This window comes from Aspergillus pseudoviridinutans, assembly GCF_018340605.1.
Source record: "Aspergillus pseudoviridinutans IFM 55266 DNA, scaffold_3, whole genome shotgun sequence".
In the NCBI taxonomy this organism is placed as follows: domain Eukaryota; kingdom Fungi; phylum Ascomycota; class Eurotiomycetes; order Eurotiales; family Aspergillaceae; genus Aspergillus; species Aspergillus pseudoviridinutans.
In genome coordinates, this window is record NW_025091283.1 from 1,131,240 (window position 1) to 1,155,093 (window position 23,854).

General features: G+C 49.8%; 9 protein-coding genes across 9 annotated transcripts; 3 read left to right on the forward strand and 6 right to left on the reverse strand.

Annotated features, from left to right (window-relative positions):
• Positions 1-749: 749 nt before the first annotated feature.
• Asppvi_004142 (SDR family oxidoreductase) lies at positions 750-1,747 on the forward strand (the record flags this gene model as incomplete). The annotated part of the gene is made up of 4 exons (XM_043300098.1): positions 750-804; positions 877-1,124; positions 1,225-1,428; positions 1,481-1,747. 4 exons carry the CDS (start codon positions 750-752, stop codon positions 1,745-1,747), a joined length of 774 nt encoding a protein of 257 aa, XP_043156033.1.
• Positions 1,748-1,796: 49 nt separating this feature from the next.
• Positions 1,797-4,389, reverse strand: Asppvi_004143 (putative C6 transcription factor; the record flags this gene model as incomplete). The annotated part of the gene is made up of 8 exons (XM_043300099.1): positions 1,797-2,307; positions 2,366-2,607; positions 2,668-3,099; positions 3,158-3,456; positions 3,510-3,985; positions 4,037-4,158; positions 4,244-4,267; positions 4,318-4,389. 8 exons carry the CDS (start codon positions 4,387-4,389, stop codon positions 1,797-1,799), a joined length of 2,178 nt encoding a protein of 725 aa, XP_043156034.1.
• Positions 4,390-5,123: 734 nt separating this feature from the next.
• Positions 5,124-7,073, reverse strand: Asppvi_004144 (uncharacterized protein; the record flags this gene model as incomplete). Its single annotated transcript, XM_043300100.1, has 1 exon — positions 5,124-7,073. One exon carries the CDS (start codon positions 7,071-7,073, stop codon positions 5,124-5,126), a length of 1,950 nt encoding a protein of 649 aa, XP_043156035.1.
• Positions 7,074-8,130: 1,057 nt separating this feature from the next.
• On the forward strand, positions 8,131-9,282 carry Asppvi_004145 (uncharacterized protein; the record flags this gene model as incomplete). Its single annotated transcript, XM_043300101.1, has 1 exon — positions 8,131-9,282. The coding sequence occupies one exon, from the start codon at positions 8,131-8,133 to the stop codon at positions 9,280-9,282; it is 1,152 nt and encodes a 383-aa protein (XP_043156036.1).
• A 251-nt stretch (positions 9,283-9,533) lies between these two features.
• On the forward strand, positions 9,534-10,435 carry Asppvi_004146 (SNARE domain protein; the record flags this gene model as incomplete). The annotated part of the gene is made up of 3 exons (XM_043300102.1): positions 9,534-9,568; positions 9,630-10,276; positions 10,359-10,435. 3 exons carry the CDS (start codon positions 9,534-9,536, stop codon positions 10,433-10,435), a joined length of 759 nt encoding a protein of 252 aa, XP_043156037.1.
• An 80-nt stretch (positions 10,436-10,515) lies between these two features.
• Asppvi_004147 (histone chaperone napB) lies at positions 10,516-11,708 on the reverse strand (the record flags this gene model as incomplete). The annotated part of the gene is made up of 3 exons (XM_043300103.1): positions 10,516-10,625; positions 10,679-11,503; positions 11,585-11,708. 3 exons carry the CDS (start codon positions 11,706-11,708, stop codon positions 10,516-10,518), a joined length of 1,059 nt encoding a protein of 352 aa, XP_043156038.1.
• Positions 11,709-13,465: 1,757 nt separating this feature from the next.
• Asppvi_004148 (NmrA family NAD(P)-binding protein) lies at positions 13,466-14,588 on the reverse strand (the record flags this gene model as incomplete). The annotated part of the gene is made up of 2 exons (XM_043300104.1): positions 13,466-13,880; positions 13,945-14,588. 2 exons carry the CDS (start codon positions 14,586-14,588, stop codon positions 13,466-13,468), a joined length of 1,059 nt encoding a protein of 352 aa, XP_043156039.1.
• A 3,583-nt stretch (positions 14,589-18,171) lies between these two features.
• Asppvi_004149 (putative lysophospholipase) lies at positions 18,172-19,957 on the reverse strand (the record flags this gene model as incomplete). The annotated part of the gene is made up of 3 exons (XM_043300105.1): positions 18,172-18,510; positions 18,565-18,929; positions 18,979-19,957. The coding sequence occupies 3 exons, from the start codon at positions 19,955-19,957 to the stop codon at positions 18,172-18,174; spliced, it is 1,683 nt and encodes a 560-aa protein (XP_043156040.1).
• A 1,221-nt stretch (positions 19,958-21,178) lies between these two features.
• Positions 21,179-22,877, reverse strand: Asppvi_004150 (putative choline transport protein Ctr; the record flags this gene model as incomplete). Its single annotated transcript, XM_043300106.1, has 3 exons — positions 21,179-21,315; positions 21,374-22,311; positions 22,387-22,877. The coding sequence occupies 3 exons, from the start codon at positions 22,875-22,877 to the stop codon at positions 21,179-21,181; spliced, it is 1,566 nt and encodes a 521-aa protein (XP_043156041.1).
• Positions 22,878-23,854: the final 977 nt, after the last annotated feature.

Here is a 23,854-nt window from a genome sequence, read left to right on the forward strand (position 1 = left end):
CTCACCGATCTTTATTTTTTTTCTTTTCTCACTTTTACCGATGAGCATTCATTACAGGCATGTAACTATTTTATAGACGAGGATTGAACACACATTGGAAACGAAATAGTTAATAATGACTCCTTCTGCGCCTGCCAAAGAGTAAGGACACTGGAATACCAAAAGACTGGTCTGCAGACTAATCCGCATGGAGGTTGTTCTTTACTTCGGCATAATCTCCGAGTTCGATGCAGACCGTATAATCAAGCCTCTGCACACCTGCAAGGCGACTGCTATAAACTATACACACCACAGGCTGGGAGAAATGGTATGTTCAGTCCGACCTTAGTTCTTAATCATTCGTTGTGAAGCCGGCTATGGAGTAACTCCGATAGGTGTTGCGGCCATCCTCCGGTTGGAATGGATGTATGAAACAAATACTCCGCAGGATTGGCATTGTTTGTGTCGTTATCTCGCCACATTTAACTGCGGCGAAGACCAATACCACCTTGAATTCGTACATGTAGATTCGAACATCTGTGGATCTGATGGGGTTGGATCACCCATGGGAGAAAGGGGTGCAGACGGCAAATGCTAGGATGGGGACGACTCGGGAATCGGCATTGCACCGTGGTGTCTCCGCACGGGTCGACCCCTCTTTGCTTTAGGCTTTAGGTATATAAATATCCGCTTGTCTTTTCCCTTGTTTGAACGCGAGATATGCTGTATGACTGTTAATCTATTTCGGTTTAAGATACGCTGCAATCAAAATGACCAAAGCTCCGGCCGGTGCCCGTCTTCAGGGCAAGGTTGCCATTGTAACAGGTATCCCTTAGGTTCTTTCAAAGCACCAATGCAATACCGTGAAGTCCGTGAAGTCTCGTTAACCAGGCATAGGAGGAGGCTCGGGCTTCGGTGCGGCCATCTCTCGGCGCTTCGGTGAGGAGGGCGCCAAGGTCATTCTCACCGATATCAATGTCGAGAACGGAGAGAAGATCGCCGCACAAATTCCCGAGAACCTGCTCTTCCACAAGATGGACGTCACCAGCGCTTCGGACTGGGACGAGGTCATGGATCTTGCCTTTGCCAAGTTTGGTCGGTTGGATGTGCTGGTCAACAATGCCGGAACCTCATACCGGAATAAGGTGCGGACTGCCAGATGAACGACTGCTTGCCTGTACCCGACGGGTGATGTCGGTGTGAATCCTATTGAGGTGCCCCCTAGCTGACGTCTGAGCCCTACAGCCCACTTTGGAAGTCACCGAGGAGGAGTGGGAACGTGTGTTTAATGTCAATGTTCGGAGCATCTTTCTTGCATCGAAAGCATTGATGGGGCGGTTGATCCAGCAGGGCCAAGGAGGTTCTATGATTAACATCTCCTCCACTGGAGCCTCGAGGCCTCGACCGGGGTTGGTGTGGTACAATGCATCCAAGGGTGCTGTTTCCAATGTATGGCTCCTGTCCTTGACTTTGTTGGGACTCTGCCAGCTGACAACGGTAGGCCACCAAAGGGCTTGCGGCTGAGTACGGCCCCCACAATATCCGCGTCAACACAGTCAGTCCCCTCCTGTCCGGGACGGGTCTGTTTTCCATGTTCACCGGCATGGAGGACACGCCTGAGAATCGTGAAAAGTTTATCGGAAATGTGCCCCTCGGCCGGTTGACTGACCCAGATGATGTGGCGAATATGTGTTTGTACCTTGCGAGTGATGAGGGCAGTTTCATCAACGGCACGGAGATGATTGTCGACGGTGGCAAGTGTATCTGAACTAAAGTGAATCATCTCGGTCCAACGAACTTCGTCTGCGGTCACATTTTCAAGAGTAAGGCCATGTAGCCGGATCCCATAGTGACATATCTTCTTCCAACAATCCCATCATATGCTGGTTCCCAGAAAACCAGCTTCCCAGTTGTGTCTGTGGTATGAAACCAGCCGGAAGATCTTGTCCTCCCATGCTGTTCTCAAGTACAGGCATAGATCTTGCTGCCAAAGAATCCGAGGCAGCAGTATTCCAACGAGAACCGCCGACTCCAGATGCAGGGGCCAAGCCAAGAGCACTCAAATATGTGTCAAACTCCTGACCCACAGACACTAGATCCTGGTTCTCCTGTATTTGGGCCTGTGCTCTCGCCTCTACATATAGCCTCGCAACGTTGCTAAGAACTTGACAAAGACTATGTAGTTTCGTGATTGCCTCGGAAAGGAAACAGATCGGTGCAAGTGAGGAAACAAAGTCTTCCAGTCTCCCGAGATCGTCTCGAGAGGAAGCCTCAATGACGTGACAGAAGAGGACTATGAATGGGACAAACGGGGAGTAGAGAATGGACCTGAAGAATCATCAGAAAACGGACATCCTTTCATCGAGACAAGACAAGGCATACTCACCAATGCAGATATGAACATTTCGTCGCCTCGCTACTTTCCCTCAAATTTGTCATGCAAACCTGATGCGACTCCAATGCAGCCCGTGCCGTCTCTATGCATTCGGGTACAAAAGTGGTGGTGGATTCTCCTGATGCAGGAATGGCTCTGTATATTAAAGTCAATATAGAAAATCTGCTGACTTCATCCGATTTAATCAAGAAGCCTTCAATCTCCGATACAGAATCAGACGACCTTTCGAGCTTCTGTGATCCGTCAATCAAAAAGCTTCCCTTGTGGTAACTTGATCTCTACTGGATGCCTACCTTGAATGGCTCCATGACGGCTACTTCCATCTCCGACGCCAATTGACGAGCACAAAGTGCCCTTTCGCGTTCTGGTCCACTTAGAGCCGCCGGACTGTATAATTGTTCGTAGACCTTTCCTTGGATCTCGGCGGTTTTCACCCATAGATGATACATTGTTCTCCAAGGTTCGTCGACCGTGTGCCCTCCTAAATCCTCAGGGATGGTAATATCATAATCCTGTATAGATGATGCACGCCCTAGCCTGAGTGAAAGAGCCTTGTCGAGACAGTAAACACACAAAAAGAGCGAAAGCGCTTTGGCTTTCTCTTTGTCGCTATACTGACTCATTGACGAGCTCCGGTGATATCCAAGATTCTGACACAGCCGAGCTGCATTTGACGTCAGCGCCCAGGCAAACGAAGGTTTTGATATTTCAGTGGCATGAATAGCCTAAGAGAAGGAACGGGTTAGTTGAATTGGCTGAGCAAGGAAGGAGCGAATAGCCTACTCCCAAGGTAAGCGCTTCAACTGACTCCGGTCTGGCCGGCATCAACAACGTCAAGTCTGCTAGCACTGTTTCAAAATTTTTCCGACAAAGAAGCATGTACTTCTGGTAATCATCTCGAATCTGTGGACTTTCTGCAAGGAAGCTATACTCAAGGAAGATGTAATACAAACCGCAATTGGCTACCATGAAAGTGGTGTCAGAGTAATCTTCTGTTGCAAAGTACACCTCGCGGCATTTCTGGATAAAATCATCAACACTGAGGAAAGGAAAGTAGCATGCGAAGGCAAAAGGAAGCTTTTCTAATTGTGCGTCAACCTCGGCCACTTATCATGCAAAGCTTAGAGACAAGTACCTTTTATTTGGCGCAAAATTGGCAGAACCACCTCAATTGGGGGCATGACCAGATCTCGCAAGTTCGAGACTCGACCACCTTTCTGATTCGGCAACGGAGCGTCTTTAAACGAAGACCCAGGTGGATGACTCTGCATGTTCACGATCTGTCTGAGCGCTGTGAGGGCTGCATTAATTTTTGGGGTAGAGACTTGAGGTGCGCTTCGCGAAACGACGGTTTCTAGGAACGCACTTGCGTAGGCGGAATGAGCTGCGAGGGATGAGTTGCCCTCAAACCCAGTCGCAGGCTCATGTTCTAACGCGGCTGTGGTATTGGAGGCAATCCCAGATGTATCTGGAGTCATTTGCTTCGAGACTGGAGTCGCGTGGCAGCAGTGCTCAGCAGTAGTGGGATTGCGAGCAAGGCTAGATTTCAACTCAAGAAGGACTTCTTCAATGTTGCCTAGACGTTCCTCGATAAGATCGATCTTCTTCTCGCTGTAGCAAGTCAGGCAAGCGCACTGACAGGGCCAAGTGCTTCCTACTTACTACTGGCTAGAAATTAGGACCCGCCTCCGATCCTCCTTGGGTTTCTGCCCTGCGCCTGTTGAGCGGCAGACAATTCCTGCACTGCGACAATTCGAGCATGGTGATCTCTTATCGCAGCGTACCTGTCGACAGTACGGACGGTTAATTCAAAGAAAGCAATATAATGCGACCCCAATTGCTCAGGCATCAATTCCACTGTCAGCATACCTTTCTGAGACGGCATTGGTCGCACTGCAGCTCGTTAGCAACATGCCATCCCTTGTATACTGCCCTGCACTTACCGCGCGCTTGTTCAGAAGCTCCTTACTGTCACTTTCGGCTCCCTCGGCGTCCATTCGTTGCTTGTCAGCCATATCGACTCTAGAGAGACTAGTATCTTCGTCGGCACTCGGCACGGTATGAGATAAAATAGTCTTGTAATTGTCAAATTTGAATTGTGTTGCCTGGGTGTTAGGGGGACAGTGGCGTCGGAACCCGCGGACTCCGAAAGAGCCGGCACCCGGTCAGACGTCACTTGGATTACTACTCTGCCTTCTTGGGGTACCACTATTCAAAGGCCACAGTTCCATCGACCGCAGTCACTCTGAATGTGGGAACAATTGACACATCTATCTCTGGTAATAACCCTATCGGAAGAGAAGAAGCGACCGTTGCTCATTTCCTCGTTAATGCATTGGTATATGGTCTCAAAAGAACTGTATCGCACTCTATGTCTATACAAAGTCATCAATCGTTGACTCTATCCTTCTTCCATATAAATGATGAAATAAAACGCAGGAGAACCCTAGCTGGCCGTCGCTCTGTTTGGGTTTCCCAAAAAATGCAAAGTCTATGCTATGTCTCCTCGCGGTATTGTATGCGCATCCGGCCTCCCCGTAACGATGAGCCGTCTTGAGGGGCTCGGCTCTGTTTCATGCTTCGGGCCTGGTCCAGGTTACGATGATAACACCGAATATGCGTCATTGATGGCAATGGGACCGCTGCCCCGCTAGACAGATGACCATGAATAGCTGTCATCCCATTGCCTCGCGGCGAATCGTCAAAGCGTGTATGCATCATGACTTCTGCCAAAGGACAGGTCACGGAATCATTTCTTAATTCCGATCACGGCGAGATTCCTAGGGCTCTCGCTGTATTCGAAAACTGGCTCAACCCAGCAATCCTTGACGGAGTCATGCTCACGCAGGAATTGCCACCTGTCCACGACGATGAGGGCCTCGACGAGTGCTGAACTGTAAGCCATCAGAGCCCAGGTGACGCTAAGATGCTTCTTTCGCGGCCAATATTCCTCTTCATAACGCTTCACTTCTTCCTCCGTAATGCCGGCCATCCCTGCCTTGACCTTCTCTCCATTGTGCGGGTCCTTGCTGAGCTTTGCCACTGCAGCATGAACGTATGCAGAAAAAGACGTAAAAGCGGCCTTTCGCAACGAACCGACAATCAAAGGGTTTCCAACCGCATCAGGACCGCCAGTCTCCAAACCATAGAGATCCGTCGGGTTAACAGGTTTCCCTACCACGCCACGGTCAACAAAAATGCGCTGGAGAAGGGCTCGGTAGAAGTGCCGCGTGAAGAACGCTTCGCTATCTTCTCTGCCCCAGTTGTAGGGTGCTTGTAGAGACATCGAACGTGCGGTGATATTCAGTTTCACGCCAGTGCCACTGACATGTTTATACGATTCCAGACGTTTCGACATGGGGAACCCATGAGGATCATACGCACAGGCATCTTGAGTCAAGCGGGGATGTTGAGTGCGGAGGATGGGGACCTTGTATGTGGCCGGGCCCAGCCTCTCAGTCACCAAGTTATAGCAGCATCCGATCATTGCGATAGCTTTAACAGACGGGTTGAGAACTAAAGATCTGACACCATGATGAAGAAGGTTGCCACATGAATGAAGGGAAATGACCATGACGTTGGGGTCCTCCGCCTTTCCCTCGGCCCTCGAGTTTCGGTCAACGACGGAGCCTTGGGATCCTTGAGTCTCCAAAGATCGAGATTTGATCACATCCTTGATTATAGGCTCCAAGTATCCGTCTTTGATCTCGTGCTCGATGTAATCCATGGCTCCTTTGAGCACAGGTTCATCTTCTTTCTTGCCCACAAATTTCTTGGGCGGCCCATTCTTATAAGGGCTAGTTCCCCACTCATCCGGTTGGATATCAATGTCCAGCAAAACATTGAAAACCGTGCTATCTTCACCCTCACCATCACCAGGCTCGGTGGAAGCATTATTAGGTACGTTTTCAACTACCTCCGCCTCGGGAGTGGACGGCGCTGTACCCTGATCATCCTCCAAACCCTTGCGGTTCCTTCTGCCATTGGTCTTGTAAACGATTCTCTTCTGCTTCTTCGCCAGTTTTGCATGAATATCCATGCCCTTCGCGCCACTGATAAACTGATGTTTGCGTTCGATTGCAATTATATGCCTGTTGTAAGGAGGGCTTGCCAGCGTCCGTCCAAGGTAGTTCTGGCCTGATCCGAAGTCAACAATATGCGATATATCCTCGCCCCTTTTTTCGGCAACGGTGTCACATAGATCATTAACGTATTTTGAAAAGTGTGCAACCTCGTGATATTTCTTTTGATTCATTCCCACCGCAAGATGGTGAGGTAGCGCCACCTTACCAGACTGTCTTGACGTGAAATCTCTCCCCAGACTGAGACGACGGATCTGATGAATGTATTCCAGGAGGTCGGTTGGAGGGAGAGGCTGCCCTCTCCAACGAACATCTGCATCCTGACTCGTGTCACTTTCAGAAAACTTGCGACTCTGGTGCAACAGCGGCGGTATATCTTCTCTCAACAACAGGTCTAGTATATCTTGAATGTCGTGCGTCTCAAAGAATGTCCGCCAATGCAGTKGGAGAAGTGAATCGTACAAATCGGGTTCGCGAGTCAGAAAGTCCAGTATATGTACACCCCCGCACACATGGATGAATAGCTCAGACGAGGTCGTAAAGGACAGGAGGGCGTCAACATAAGCGTCAGGATTAGTCCACTCCTCGGGGAGTGGAAGCGGTCGTGGGCACGACATGCGTGCGCTGAATAGGGAAATAGAAGGCAGATGCAGATCGCTATGAATGTCGCATAGCACTCATGGAACCGCCAACTAACTCCGATTGAGTTTGCAGGCTTCTTTTTTGACTTGATGATTTGGAGATGGAGAAATTGCGGGGAAACATTTCCAGAAATTTTCTGCCTGAGGGGAAATCACCGATTGGGTTTAGGCCGAGAGAAGTTTAATCAGAACTATGGACAGTTCGTCCACCAGCAGACAGCCGAATCCGATATCTTTCCAAGCCACTTTGCCATCAGTCTCATTATCATAGTGCCTTTTACAAAGCTGAGAATCCAACGTACTCCGTACCCTAAGGATTCCCTTCCGCCTCACAGTGGCGCCTGCTTCGGGGCCTCTTCCCGCCAAGTCACTTTGACAACTAATCGGCGGACTATTGAGTCTATCAGGCGATAGTTGTTGTCAAACTGTTGACCCTACTCTGTATGTTGACCATATTGGAAGAGCTAGCAAGCACTTTATCTTTCTGTCACGATGTTCTTTCTGCTCGTGTGATATTGCAAGGGAGCCGTGGCATTGATGAATCTCGTTACGAGGATCTGTTCGTTGTCATGGCGTTGAGGCGTGGCCGAGCTGCTCTTCTCTGAAGAGAACTCAATTTCCCCAAGGGAATGGCCTACTGTCTGTGGGAGTGCGGGTAAGGGTCAGCTTTGATTTTGAGTCCTCACTTTGAAAGTTGACCAGTCAAGCTGTGATCGTCTGACGACCCGCATAACATACCCAATCCTTCCGACAGACACATAACAGCCAAGACGATCCTCAAGTAACTCACGCGTCACACCGTTATGATCCATCTGCCCAAGTACACTGTACGCATCAGCTCATTATCCCCTTGCTGCAAGGAGGCCAATGTGCTTGGCCGCCTTAGTGGATACAGTTGCAAACCTTGAACAACAATGTTAGATCTTGGGCGCCTACATAAGGGGACTTCAGTGTCAAGCTAAGATATGACTCTGTAAACTCTTCTCTTGCCTTGGGATTGAGGAAACCAAAGTATTGTGCTAATCTTGCAAACATGCAGCAGAATTTGGATGCGGAAACGGTCACAACAAAAGTGTTATTCGGCCGTGTCGCCGATGTACTATTCCAAATCATCATAAACGGAGATATAAGGGCTGTCTTAAACCTCCGCCTTGTCAACAAATCGACATATGAGACGATTGGATCACTCGAGCCGCATATCTGCCGCTGGTTCATGCGCCTGCACAATATGAATGCTTTTGCTCCTCTTATCACACTGAATCCGCAGACAGGCGGTCAGCGACCTGTCACTGTGTGCACACTCCCAAGATTCATTTACCGTCAACATACCGCAAGTCAATTAGCACGGCGTATCATTCCCTCCGTATGGGGCCCGTACATTGATGGCGGAAATCCTGAGATGGATTACAATGCTGAATTGAAACTCGCACAAACACTGGAACGGGGATTACACGTGCTCTTTCACTTTGCAGACGCCTCCCATGATACAGAGACGCTGCAAGTGAAAGATGGGGGGGAATCAGCTACCCACGGTCCTGGGCGGCGTCTAGTACTGACTTGGGCATCGGACTTGTACGAGGACCTCCTAGAACATATGAGCCAATCGATGACTTTTGATAACAATTTCGACCATATCTACACAGTGTTGGAATGGGGACATGTGGAGGCGGAAATCGGCAGAAAAAGGCTTCGCTTGAGGAGCTATCTTGACGAACAGAATGAAATTGATTTCCATACTGTTCTACGAATTTTGCGGGAGCTCATGGAGCGCATGCTTCTTAGACACGGCCCGAAGGATTGGTACCGCGATGCAAAGAACGAATACAGCTTGATTTCCTGGTTCATTCTGAAGCAATCACCCAGAATGCTAGCGAAGCTTTTTTTAAGCCCTCAAGACGAATGTTGTCATCCGGATGACAAGACTAGTGATTCTGACGTCAGAGAATGTCGCTTTGCGGATCTCTTGGACAGTTACTGGGAAGAGTGGAAGAACGACCTAGAACTGCGATGTCGCGATTGCGACTGTAGAAGCCGCGTCCGGAGCTGGAGTGTGAAGCCAGCAGTGATTGACGCTCGAGGGCGGGAATTCAACCGAGCAGCGGAGAAGTATCTAAAGGAGATGTGGAGTCAAAGACATATTGGTCTCCACCGTGCTTTTACCACGGGTTACTTCAATACATTCTGACACGTTGGTCACATAGATACTACCTAGACTATAGTGTTATCTTGCTGCGAGTCGATGGGATATCACGTGAAAATGTCCGACTTACCGCTGATCACACCGCCGAACCAACCGTATCCAGTTATCTGGACTGGTGTTCATAACTCAAGCTCATCTAAACACGACGTCAAATGATACCCTTTGAACTAGCAAGCGGCCTACATTGCTCTACTTAGACTTCATTCGTGCCTTTTTCATATAGCGACATTTGCAATATGGATAGTGCAGACCCTTTCCTTCAAGTACAAGCGTAAGCCTGACCACTTTACCCGCTTTAGGTGACTCGGCATCTAACCATTCGCCGACTATAGAGATGTCCTGTCGACGCTGCAATCCAGCAGGCCCCTTTTCTCCTCATACCTCCGTATCAGATCTCTCGCCAAATCACCATCAAACCCAGAACTCCAACAAGCCCGCTCAGAGCTCGAGACTACGCTGACAGACCTAACCGCGGATTTAGACGATCTTGTCGAGAGTGTCCGCGCAATCGAGCAAGACCCGTACCGGTATGGCCTCGAAATCGAGGAAGTCGCACGCCGGCGAAAGTTAGTGGACGAGGTTGGAGATGAGGTCGAGAAGATGAGAGAGGAGTTGCAGAGGGTTGTCACAACCGCCGACACAGCTGGCGGTACCCGGGCAGCTACAGGCTCTACGTCGGGACTGCCCAATCCGGCCGAATTTGATAATGTCTTGTCACCCTCTGCGGATGATCGAGGGGATGATTACTACGCTGCTCTTGAGCAGCAGCGGCAGATGGAGCTGATGCATGAACAAGATGAACAGCTGGACGGTGTATTTCGGACTGTGGGCAACCTACGACAACAGGCAGATGATATGGGCAGAGAGCTGGAAGAGCAGGCAGTCATGATCGACGAGGTGGATACATTGGCTGATAGAGTGGGGGGCAAGTTGAGCAACGGGATGTCACGGATAAAGCATATCGTGCGAAAGAACGAAGGTAAGTGTGTACTCTGTCCATTCGTATTGAAGATCACAGACCATAGTCAAAAAACAAAAACTAATCATTTTTGGTTCATTAGATACAATGTCTTCATTCTGCATCGCGGCTCTCATCTTCGTCTTGGTACTACTACTAATTTTGGTAATCGCATTGTGATTAGAGATCAGATATCCACCCATGGGCACGAAAGTAACGAAATGGCATTTTACTTCAAAAATCAAAGCAGGACGATGGATTTAAACCTTGGCCTTCTTGCGGGGCCGAGAGTTGTCTTCCTCGTCCTCCTCATCTTCGAGTTCGTCCTCATCGAATTCAGAGTAATCATCGCCGATCTCAAAGGATTGTCCTGAAATCGAGTCAGTTACACGATTGCATCGTCTTTACAGCGGAGAGCCTTACCATAATACTTGTGAGCGTTGGGCCACAGGTCCTCGGCGAGAGCGATCGCAAGGTCCTCGCCGTCAGGGAAGATCTCGATCTCATCGAAGGAGTCTTCCTCGTCGTCCTCCTCGTCGTCATCATCCTCCTCATCATCGAATTTCTCTCCCTTAAGGGCCCTCTCGAATCGCTCATCATCCTCCTTGTTGGCTTCCTTGGACTCTTCGGCGGAGACAACATTGCCGCGATAACCAAAGAACCCGAAGAAGCTAGTTCCGGCAGGGGTGGGGAAGTCTTCCTCGTCCTCATCGTTATCTTCCATAGCGGCGGCCTCGAGCTCCTCCATCTTGTTGGCGAGCTTTTCGAATTCGGGGAGCTTCTTGCGGTCGCCACCCTTCTTCTCGGCCTCGGCCAGATCACAGGCAGCATCGAGCAATCCCTTGGTCAAATCCATGCCTTCCTTCCAGTTGATGCGAACTGGCTCAGAGACGAGGCCTTCCCATGTCCTGCGCTTGCCCTTGGGAGTCTTGGTGATCTTCTTGCGCCAGTAGAACTCCTTGACGAGCTTTTCGTTTTCGAAGAAGGGATTCTCCTCGCCGGTGCGGAACACGAAGGTGAAACGAAGGCTTCGGGGCTCGCCATTGCCCTTCTCGTCGACCTCGAATCTCTCGACAGTGAGGTCCTTGAGGGCAGAGCCCAGAACAGCGGCGTCGGAGTGCTGGATGTATTCGTCGATCTCGGCGGGGGCGTGGGAGAGGACACGAACCCAGAAGTCGTCCTGGACCTTGGAGATGATTTCGCTACGCTTCTCCCACAGAGGGCGGTTCTCAACAGTGGACCGGCGCACTAAACGAGTCAGGATTCATGTGCTCATATGAGGTGGACGTGTAACACCCCAGGGTAAGAAGAATGGCGAGGGCAACTTACAGCGCTCGGTCTCAGCGCGGATAAATCTCTGCTCCAGGAGCGCAAACTCCCGCGCAACTTCCATCGGGATCTCAGGCATCTCAACGCGCTCAGAGAGCGACTTCTGACCGTTTTCGGCACTCATGATGACCGATAAGGATGGGGAGCGATAAGCTAGGAGAAAAGGGGGTGATGAAGGAGAACTGTGAGCGAGACGGGGTATAGGGTATAAAGCAATCAATTGAGCGGTTTCTGAAGATCAAGCAAGTGATAAATCAGTTGCAGATGGGATAGAAAAAAATTTGTTGAAGAAGGGGTAAAAAAATTTCTGCTAAGGTAAGGTAACGCCGAGCAGACGGGCAATCGCAATAATTCCTGTCCCGTTCGCGACTCGGCGGATGGCCGCTTTAGGGTCAGGTGATGTCACCGCTGCAGCTGTTCCTGACTAAGGAACAGAGCCAATCAGAGGTACTCATCGCTGCCTCATTTTTAGATGAGAAGAATGTGAGAAATGCTACGTTATCAAAGTCATGCCTAGGTATTCTGTATAGCTTTCTCTCTTCTAATCCCGGAAGATTGAGTACCAAGATATGTTCCAGCTAAACATCGACATAATTCCCTGTGATACGTCACATCTCCATGAGAATTGGTCCTGAGATCCCTCAGTATAGACTGACTTTGCTGTGAGCGATAGCAACCAAACTCGAAACCATAGCACTAATCAGACTACCAAAATACAAAACCAAGAAAAGAATAGTCATCGTACTAATCCCTGCCTAGTCGACTCACCAATCACTTGTACAACTAGAGAAATACTATACAAACACCCAACGCGTCTCCTCCCATGGGTAGGGAGATAGACATGAACTTAACTCAAGATTATTATTACCACACACCACACCACACGCAATGATCGACATTGAAAAAAGAAATGAGGCAGCTCCGTACCTGACTAGACTATCACTTATGGATCTTAGACAGGCATTGCTTTTTTGCTTATCTTGACTACATCACATTGACGCTACAGATAAGCAACTTGCTTACTTGATCTAGATCTTGCGGGGAAATGCGCCGCGGGCTGAGTCGTCTTGAACTGGGGCAGGCTAGGTCCCGGGTTATGGTATTCTACTGTTCGTGATGTAGATGCATGGAGGATGTATTTGAAGTTTAGATTGAAGTGAAAGATTCAGCCGTGAGCTATCTGAGGCCAGTGAGAATAATAAGTCAAAGTTGACTGAGAATGAAGAATACAATCAACTGAAGAGCCACAATACCCACCAAGATGAGATTTTGGTTACCAAACTCCAGAGGGGAATATAGTACTTAATAAAAGGACAGAAACTTTTTGTGGCAGATCGTGACCGCAGCCATATTTGCGGTCGACTTTTCATGAGTCGGTCATAGCGCAGGGGAAGAACATTAAATAGAGAAAAAGAGTTCGTGACATCCATTTTCATCCAAGCACACAGTCAGTGAGGGCTCTCAGCACGCTTATAAGCTGGGCGCAACGCTGCATTACTGTGTGCATGGCTCATGTTGTGAGAGTCTCCAAGAATTAGATGAAAACCCGTTCGCCGGCAATGCGGTTGAAAATAAATTGTGAAAGCGGGTAAAAGGCGATGATGATGATTAAGAGGAGGTGAGACGGAGAGAGAGATAAGGACGGGGCACAGCGTCATTAGCGGCGCAATAGGCGATGCAACCTCCGTATCAAGCCAATCAGGTCTCATTCAGCGACTGGACGCGACGGCCTCGGGGTATATTTTCTTTTCTATCAGCTGATGACAGGGGTGCGCTCTCAACACGCACCCCGACGGTGTTCCCAATTGCCCAATGATCTTCCAATGCGACGATGATTGCACGTATGGAAAATTAGAGCAATGATTCAGGTTGCGCTTTGTATCACAACATCCAGTCCAGCCCGTTGGCTTCCTCTTCTACCGGGAACACTTCTCGCGCATATTCCTCCATGTCTCGCCAGCCCTCCCACAGCTGCCGAGCCTCGTCGGTGACTCGAAGTGAGACGACCCCTCCGGGGCCCTGCATCATTCCCGCCCCCGCGCCTTTACCATTGGCAGGCCCCAGCCCCTTGGGCGAACCGGCTGCAGGACGGGAGAACTCGGGTTGAGGAAAATAAGGCGCGTTGTACTGCCCAAAGACCACCTCGATGGCTTCGAGCTGTTCCCGGTATCCGGCAGGAATGTTGACTTTGATTTCAACCTTGGGGACATGAACGTAACGACAGGGACGATTCAAGGCGCGCGAGAAAGCTGCGCACACCTGGTTAGGGGATAAGGTCTCGAATGTAAGGGCGATCCTGTGCGACAAAGAACTATCAGCAACTGTCTCCCATGACAGGGGTATTCTCTCGGGTAAAATACCGATGACCGTGCCACTTCTTGGGCCCGTCCTTGAAAATCTGAAGCAGCGCGGGCCCCACGTCGTGTTCGGCGTCTAACCAAGGCAAGGGAGTGTCCGGGTCGAATGGCGCATGCCATTCAAAGCTCCCGTCCGGCATGAGCTCCATCTGAAAGAGAGGATATGGTAGACTTGTGAAGTTGTTGTTGTAAATTCCTGCATACACAAAGGTTGCAGGCAGTCCAAGTTGTCGGACGTAGTTCTCGACGGTGAACTTGGGAGCCCATAGGGGTACGGGAGGCCACGGGCCATGCACCGAGTGATCAGGCATACTGCTGTAGATGTAGTGTTGGATGGTGCCTGCTCGTTTCGCCGCGTCCGCCAGTGCTTTTCCAATCGCGACCTCGTCTCCCATTTGTGACGTTGTGTTGATGAACGCGAGGTTGGCGCCTTGGAACAGGGTGTCCATCAACGCGGTGTTATTGAGCAGCGATCCTTGGAAGAGTGTGACATTGGGGAGTCCCTGCAGCTCCTCCGCTATGATTCCCTTGAGGGAATGGATCTGAGCTCGTACATTGTGACCGACGGCAGAAGCGACGCGGATAAGGGAGGCAGCCTGACGGCCCGTCGCATTCACGACGGCAATGGTTTTTCTTTGTTGTGTCATCCGGAGCGCTGATCTCTGAAACGGGACGGGCGACAGTCAGACGGAAGCGAAGAGCTCTTCAACCCCAAGAACACTGTCGGCTGAAGGGAGACGGGCGGAAATAGAGAATGCGGGGTAGAAAGAGGTGGAATGGGAAGCAAGTCGGAGGATCAGGCGTAGGAGGTTTGACCCGATAGAGTAACGGTGAGTCCGGAGATCGGAGACCGCAGAAGATGGTTTGGAGAAGGACTGKAGCGGTTCGATAAGGAAGACGATGGCCCGTACGATAGTTCTGTGTATGAAGATTGACTCTAAGAGCCTTCAGTCAGTATGTGAAAAGAAAAGGAAATCGTCAACCCCAAAGGCGCCGCATCAAAACGAAGATGAGGGCAAGAAGGGAAAAAAAGTCAACGGTGGGGTAAATGGGCGGCGGAGGAGGAGAGGGGGGCAGCAGTTGTATAACTAGATCGTTGATAGTACCTTAGTAGTATGGGCGATGTAGTAATGGGAATCAATTGACGCCCCTCAACGTGGTCCTTGCAACCATAAAATACTGCCGCAATCAGCTGAGCTAATTGTGCAATGAAGATAAGACTAGTCAACTGTTGTATGTCGCTCCCAAGGTGGTCTTCTCTGGGCCCCCAAGGTAATGAATGATTATGGTGATCACCGTTTTGAATCCGTCCGATGCTGACCAGCGCCCAAGCGACTAAGTATACTTCGTACGGAGTAGTCAAATCATATATCTACTCCAAAGAATAAAAACCATTAATACTGTAAATAAAACTAAGCAAATAATAAAGCACTCAAATGGGTCACGCACTAGGATTGATAGGGGAAAAATCAGCACTCGCAAAAAGACTCCAGACCCCGTGAGCAAAAGTAGAAAATTTTCAAAATAAAAAATAAATGACGCTGGCCGTGGATCCAGTGCAAAGCGTCTGTTGGTTCCGAGATTCCTAGCCCACTTTGTGATGGACTGATGCAATATAATGTTCTTGTCCTTATTATTCTTTGTTCTCGAGTAGAAAAGAGATCTTTGGGAGTAAGTATAGGGGATTTGTAAATGCGGAAATCATTGTTGTAGCACACACTGGGCCTGTATACTCTGCGATATGTATGGAATTCTGCGATAACCGATGCTATCCATCTACAGAATGGATCAAGACTCCAGCGTCCAGAGTCTCAGACATTCCCACTAAGAATTATACTAGAGAAACTAGTCGCTGGTCTGGATTGGGATCGTCTGGGGTTGCCAACAATTATTTACTACTTTTACTAGTAGAAACTTCTGATGAGAGAACGAAGGAATCACAGAGAATCCTCTGTCGCTGTCCCTCACCATCATTTTCAATGTCATTGTCACCAATGCCTCCGATTCAGGCCCGAACCGCTCAAACTATCGAGTAATCGAATTTGGCTTCCTGCAGGACCTCATTCACTCCATCTGTCTACTATCTATCTTTGATCTGACGAGATCGAACTTGCCTAAGATAGCCCCTGATTGAGCAACGTGGGCTTGTAAGGTAGCCACTATGTTGGATTTTCGTACCTAAGGGTGCTAGGTCGAGTAGTTTACCTATCATTCAAGTAAAAGAATCCACATGGTCCTATTGATCAATGGATCTGGACCCAAGACGGAATGACACCGGCGACAACGCACCGGATGGCAGGCGGGCAGCATGTACAAGACAGGAAATTCCACTCGATGGTGCATGATCGCAATAACCGCGCTTTGAGGAGGAATTCACCAGAATCTTCACTGCTACCGAGAAGTCTGAGATGCTGGCTGAATCAAGGCAGTGGTGGCACTTTGGGCCATACATGTTCTTTTAATTTACGTAAGTCGGGATGCACAGTGATGCTCAGGGATAATGGCAGAGACATTGCCGACGCAACTTTGAAATTTGGAGTTTGGAGTAGAGGGGTATCCGTATGTCACTGCTGTGTAGGGCTTGCCATAAAAAATAATAGGTCTTTTTAACACTGGCATTATTCATGCGCCAGGAATATATGCTTATAATGCGCGTATTTCCATGATGGTTGTCAGTATTTTCTGTAAAGGGATCGGCTTGCTGGCCAATCAGATTCAAGGGTTATCCTATGTCGACCATTGGAGACTATTGCAGATTATTTTGACCTCAACCTCGTAGAGTTGATATGTGCTAGATATAGTGTATAATGAGTCGTTCGTCCTCGTGCCTGAGAGTAGGAGGCCAACCTCCAAGCTGCAACGTGGGTTGCAAGTATGGACCCTTGTGATACGCATACTCCATCGATAGCCGGGCTGACCTTGTACCTGGTGCTACTTCAACGATTGCGCCAAGAGCTTCTTCCTTCTAACTCTAAGCCTCGCAGAGCCTGAATAATATTGAACATCGTCCAAGAAGGACCAGCAGAATCCTCCTTCCAGAGCACGTTTGTTTCGAGACCCATCAGACATGCCATCCTGACCCTCCCGGGATAAAGGGACAGCCAATCTTGAGCTGGAATTACCCACGAGGTCGCTGTTGCACTTTGCGCGGCGTCGACTATTGATCCGTCAATCGCTGGTATTTGATAGTGAACTGTGAAGCATCAAATAACTACTGTGGGCTACAGGTATCTAGCGGATATCCAAACTACAATTAGCATAAAAATCCTAGGTCACTGAATCGTCCTGGCCCATGGTCAAGTGACAAGTCCGGAGCTCATAGCTGTCGTTCCGGCTCCTTTCCGGACTCCGGAATCAAGCTGATTGTTCCCCGTCAATATTATTATTGCTGCTGGACGGAGTAACTATTTGCTGGCAGCTGGCACCTGAAACAAACAACATCACCATCATCCCCATACGAGCGAATGACACAATCTTCATCAATTCTGCTGCTCATCTCGTCATTGACAATTGTCGCATCCCCGAATTCATCATTGCGCATCCGGATCGCACCACGAAGAAATCAATCACGAAATCGCCTCAGGTAATATCATTATCAGCACTGATAACATCGTAGAACGGGCTAGTGAGCATCTAGAAAAATCCTAATCAACCACATGACGTGCTCGATCACCGGTTCTCGAGGTACTCCCACTAGTCCATCTCTACTGGCCGGTTGGAAAGTGTAAATCGAACTACTTCCTGATGGTGCATTTCCCGGATGCGGGGTACTCCCCGGACAACAATGAGCTAGCCACTAGACTGAGTAGACTGTAGTGTAAACTGTAAAATGTATCTAGACTGTACGCTCTCAAGATCGTAGGGAGTAGAAAGGTAGTGAATGAAGGTTGCAGCTTGCAGAGAACGCAGCCTTATCAATTGGCCTATGTCAGGGGCGATCAGGCTTATCGCCTGGGGATGACTATCTCCGCGGCTTTTAGTCACTTTTTTGTATTGTTTTATAAATCCTACTTGGATGGTCGACTCTCAGGACAGGACATGTTCTGGAAGGTCCATTATGCACTAAGAGGTTATAAGGAGTCACTAATTCCTATAGTCTAATCTAGTTAGATGTCTATAAGTCGTTAAGCTGGATAAATGAGCAGTCACGCCCCTTAATCTAGAGCCAGACAAAGAGGTCAAGTGACTGACCAGTCTATTTCCACAGCGGAGAAGAAACGGTCTAGAAGATCAAGGAGCAGAGCCAGAGAGCATCCGACTGGGAATCTCTCGTCGTCCCAGAAGCGCCTCGTCCTCTTCCTCCATCTCGCGGTCGCTAACTTCCCTCGGCCCAATACCGGCTAGGCCCCAAACGGCGGGCCTGCGCCGTGCAAGGAGTTCCGCCGCTTGTCGTTCATCGGAATGCAGATGCGCGCCTGACTTGCGCAGCAAGAGGACATGCTCTGATAGCCCGGCATTGGCAGCGAGGAACAACGGTGTGCGCCCGTTGCGGTTTCGAATATGCACTGACCCTCCCTGCAGCAGGAGGAAGCGGAGAATCTCGACGGACGGAGAGGTTGCGGCAAGATGCTGCGATTCATACGTTAGCTCAGTCTCTTCTAAGTGAGAATACGGTTTCCATACGATTGGAGTGTTTCCGGAATAATCAGCATCGTTCAAGATCCAGTGATGTTCGATCTTGAAGATCTCCTGCACGCGCTCGAAATCTCCCTGCGCGATCGCGTATCCCAACATGGTGAGCGTTTGCACCCTCTCCGGAAGCGCACCGTCAGGGTGGCGGAACATCGGCTGCGACACTTCAGTCAACTCTCCGCGAAGCGAGACCGACATGGCCTTGGCCACAGACTGAGGTGTGGAATCCGGAAGAGCCAGAAGGTAGGACAACTTGGTCAGAGCGGCTTCTGTCGTCATGTCGAGACCTGCAACGACGCCTGCGCGGGAAAGGCTCATTCCCGGCGCATAGACGGGGCTCACGCTGCCGGTCAGGCCTGGTTGTGGTCAGAAACATTCATAACAAGGGCCTGCACGAGAGCTTACATTGAGTGACGTTGACAATGACGATCCCTCTCTTGATCGCATCGGCAAGGACGTTAGTCATGGCATTGTCTTGGCCGTGCGGTGCGTTTCCCGCGCCAAAGGTCTCCAGCACTAATCCTCGGAGTCCTTCAAGCTTCAGCACGGCGTCCACCATCTCCGGTTTGATGCCAGGGAAGATGCGAAGACACGCGACGTGCGTAGTATCCAGATTTGTCTGAATGCTGAAGTGTTCGATATTCTTTGGCCGGTTCACAAGTTCCCAGTTGACGTTGGTGCGCATCGACGTCGTGACCGCCAGCGGCGGGCAGTTGGGCGAGTCGAATGCCGCAAAGTCACTGGCCGCCACCTTGCAGGACCGGTTGCCCCTGAAGAGCTTGTTGTTGAAGTACAGACACACCTCCGGGATCACGAAGTGGCCCGCCACAACCAAGGAGCCCAGGAGGTTGTCCGTAGCGTCATTCTGTAGCTCCAGCATCGGAGCCTGTGCTCCCGTAAGAATGACCGTCTTGCCGAGATTCTGGAGCATGAAGCTTAGCGCGGAGCACGTATATGCTAAGCTGTCGGTGCCGTGGAGCACGACAAAGGCATCGAAGAGTGTGTAGTTCCGCTCGATCGTCCGTGCGATCTCGGTCCAACCCTTGGCGTCGATGGAGCTGCTATCCAGTAGCTCCTCGAACTCAAACACTGTGTATCTCACCCGGCGGCCGTACAACGTCTGCGGCGTTCGTAGACTCGGATGCGGTTTGATCTCTCCCGCTGCATTGACCACAACGTCCATCATCGTGGAGGAGGAGCCATCGTTAAAAGTAGGCACGCGGGCCAAGCACTGTTCCTGGAATCCTCGAGCCGGCACAAACCCTGAAGGTGACTGTTTCATGCAAATCGTCCCTCCGGTCATGATAATCAATACTCTGGACTCGGGGACCGAGTCCGCTTGCTCCTCGAGCAACTCGGGAATGGTTGCCTCTGCGGCCGTCATGTTGTCAGACAAGCCCACTTGACGCGTCAAAGAATAACCGCAGTCTTTGAAGAACTCTACATGCAAGTTCGCCCTCGGAACTTGTTTTAGTGAGCCTTGACGAGTCTTGATGTTAATTGCTCACGTCACAAAAGCGGGACGCCGATTGCGGGGTGACGATATTTTGAATCCAGGCACAAAAGTTCATTCAAGACATAAGCTTACGAGAAAAGGAACTCAGCCAGCCTTGGATCAGTTCTAGAAGCGCTCACTTTCAGATAATTCTGGGGAGAATTGGAGTTACTCCAACTAACGGCCGTCCTATTACGTACAGCGAAGCATCGAGGTTTCGGTCGTTGGCCGTGAGTAACCAGCACAATGAGAGATTTTTTCGAGTGGTAACCTTAAAGCGCGCCCCACCGTACGGTAATCAATTGTCAAAAGACTTGATAGCCCTCAAAATGGAATATCTGTTCGCAGTAAGACTCATTCACTTTATAACAATTTCAGAAAGAAATTAAAAAGGCAGAATTTACCACTAAATAGTGATTTTTTGGCTATTGGGTGTGGTAGGGGTACGAAGTTAAGCAGTTGGCTGTTGGGCACGGCAACTTAGTTAATTTCTACAACTACAAACCATATCAAACTATCCCAGAGACTTCATGCCATGTAATTCGCTCTGACGAAAGATATATCACTACAGCTATTAGGCTGAGAAAGTCCTCTTGCCGCATCTCACGACTCATACCAATCATTGACTAGCACCTACGTCGTTGCCTTAGAGCTGAGGCATGATGATGCGCGTACAAATACATACGGCGTTGAGTAGCGATGTCTGAAGGTGTTAAGGAGCAACCTCAGGCTCCTAATTCACCCAAAAAGGCATAGCTAGCTAACTGTTCATAGGGTCGCTTGTATTCATCCAACTTCTTTTTCATCTTCAGTCACCCGCACAGCGTTGTAGACCTCCTTTCATTTCATGAAGATCTAGATCTCTGTTGGAAAAACGGCCAGTGCGCAAGGCCATTTGCCATCAAATTGTGCCGATGACGTCCTCTAATAGTCCACGACTGCACGAGTCATTCCAGGGCTATTGATTCTCTATGTAACACGGTAGGGTATCGTCTATATACATTGATCCAGACTTGCTCGAGCTCCGGGCCCTCTGGCACAGTCGAATCCTCTTTCAGGAAACAAGCATAACGCTATCAAGAAATGACAAACCCTCTTTCAACCTCATACTTAGTGCTCCGTTTCCGCTGCCGCTGCGTCCTCCAAACAGCTTTGGCTGCCTCGGAAAGATCGTCGGCCTCGAGCGAACCAATCGGCCAGAACAATGACGACGACGACACCATACACTGCCGAGACATAGTTCATATCTGTCGATGATGTTAGCAACGGTGTTGACGGTCAAGTAACGTGAGTGAGAACACTTACTCCCGGTCGTGACTGGCATGGTCGCTGGGAAGGAGTACATGACCAGGCAGAAAACGGTCCAAGCTATGGTGACAATGTTGGCCGCGAGGCCCCATTTACCCAGCCAGAATGGTCCACGCTTGATGTTATTGCGACCACGATACCAGAGGCAGAGAATCGGGCATGAGTACGAGAGATACAGCAATGTGATACATGCCGTCACCATGCTGTTGAACGCAGTAGATGATCCTAAATAGAGCAGACCCAGTGCGGCAACGATCAAGCAGCTCACAGTATGTGCCATCAGTGGCACGTCCAGAGTCTTGTTGACTTGAGCAAGCCACTTGTGTCCTGGCAACCCACGGTCGCGCGCGAACGCCCAGGCAAGACGGGATTGCCATGTATGACAGGCAATCAGACATCCCATACCTGTGACCAGCAGCAAGGTCTCAAGGACAATAGCTCCAGCCTTGTTCTGGAGAGCCTGGTAGTAAAGCTCCAGAATGGGAACTCCGGTTGCCGTGCTCAAAAGTTTGTTCAGGTCGTTGAGTCCAAAGAACATGGCGATGCAATAGGTCCAGGAAGTGACGAAGCCGATCACCACTGTGGCCATGATTGCGATTGGGATATTTTTCTCGGGATGAGGCACCTCCTCCGCCAGATGCGTTGCGGAGTCCAAACAGGCGAAGATCCAGTTCGGGTTGATCAGGCCAACGATAAATGCAATGCCGTCCTGCTTCCATCCCGTGGAATTGACAAAGTGGCCAAAGACGTACGATGCACTTGGATGAGTCTTGGCACAAGCAGGGACCGTGACCAAGATCACCAGAAAGGAGACCAATGAGATGTATAGGGTGGCCTTTGCTACCAAAGGCAGCGATTTCCCGAAGCAGTTGAACAGGTAGCAGAAGAAGTTGATAATCTCATAAGCCACAACCACATGCCATGGCTCAACCGTACTGAATTGAAGTGTCAGCCCGACGCACAAGATACCATTTCGGCAGAGAAGAGGGACCAGGGATTATCAAGCATACAATTCAGGATGACCAAGCTGCCACATGCCGACACCTGCAGACCCAAGGCTCAGAGCGACACTGGCACAAGCGAAAATAGCCCCGGCGTAGCCAAACCAGCCCGTGACATAGGACGCAAACCGAGCGTACTTTCTGGGTGCCAGTTCATTTGCCCAGAAGTATTGGCCTCCAGCATTTGGCATGGCACTGGCAAGCTCCGAGAGCGACGAGGCGACACACATGGAAATGAAAGTGATCCACAACAGACCGTAAACGATGAGGACTGTGCCACCGGAGTTGATCCCCGTGACCAAGGACGCCGAGATACCAAACCATGAATTCGACATACAAAACGCAATACCAATGAGAGATATCACACCAAAATTGCGCTGCAGGTCCTGTGAGTAGCCCATCTCAGCAAGCCGAATCGCGTCGGCATCGTCACATCCTGACGAGGTGTCGCTCGACCCCGGCTTGACGCTCGGTTTCTTCTCTAGATCAAAGTCGCTCATTGTTGCAAGCGAAAATCAGCAAAGCCAATGGATGCAAGATTAGCACTGGAGTCGGATTAGGAGTCCGGGGCGAGTTGCTGTGCTGGGGTATTCGCGTGGGCCGTCCGTAGGAAGCTCTGAATGGGGCCAATTGAAATCACTGTCGCATAAGGGTTGTTCGGTATCGTGGTACTCAAGCCTTCGACTTGGAGGGACAGGTTGGCCGCTGCGGGATAACTAGATGTTATTGCTGCTATGGGCGTCGATACTGCTGTCCGGAGATGCGATAGGACTGAACCGTTGTTGCAGGCGGACACAAAGATCGAGACGGCGATACGGGTACAACGATACAAGATATCAATAGGGAAACAAGGTTACGAAACGGATATTGCCAATTGTCTGCCTGGTTGACTTATCAACAAGCCGGAAACTGTTGACCAGAACAAACTGCTAGACAAGCCTTTTGTCACAGGCGATCAAGACAGCAAGGGGTGAGCCTGCACTGCAGTGCTAAAGTGGCAAGGTATGCAAAGAAGAGAAGGCGAGGTAAAGAGGGATCAAAAGAAGTAAGGGAAGATTGTGGAAAGTGATATGAGAATGGGATTGAGGGATGGAGGTGAGTTTATAAGGAGTGAAAGACTTTGGCTGATATTCTCATGCTCACTGGAAGTGCTCGCAGTATTCATTTCCTTTTTGGAGCACAGTGTCCACTTCCCCACTGCTGAGCGTGTGATTGTTTGATCCTAAATATCTGCATCTGTCCAGGAACAGTTTTCTAATGCAAACTATGTCATAGTCCTGAGAAATCTTTCATTTTGATGAACCGACAGGACCGCTACACTCTCATTCGTCGTTTGTTTGGTAGAAACCAGACAGGAAACGGAAACGAAGCATAGCGGATCTCTTGTCTGGTTTCCGATAGGATATCCCCTGGGGCAACTTCGAGGCAAATGAGAGGGCGACACAGATTGCATATGTCTGGTTGACACGATCGTTGG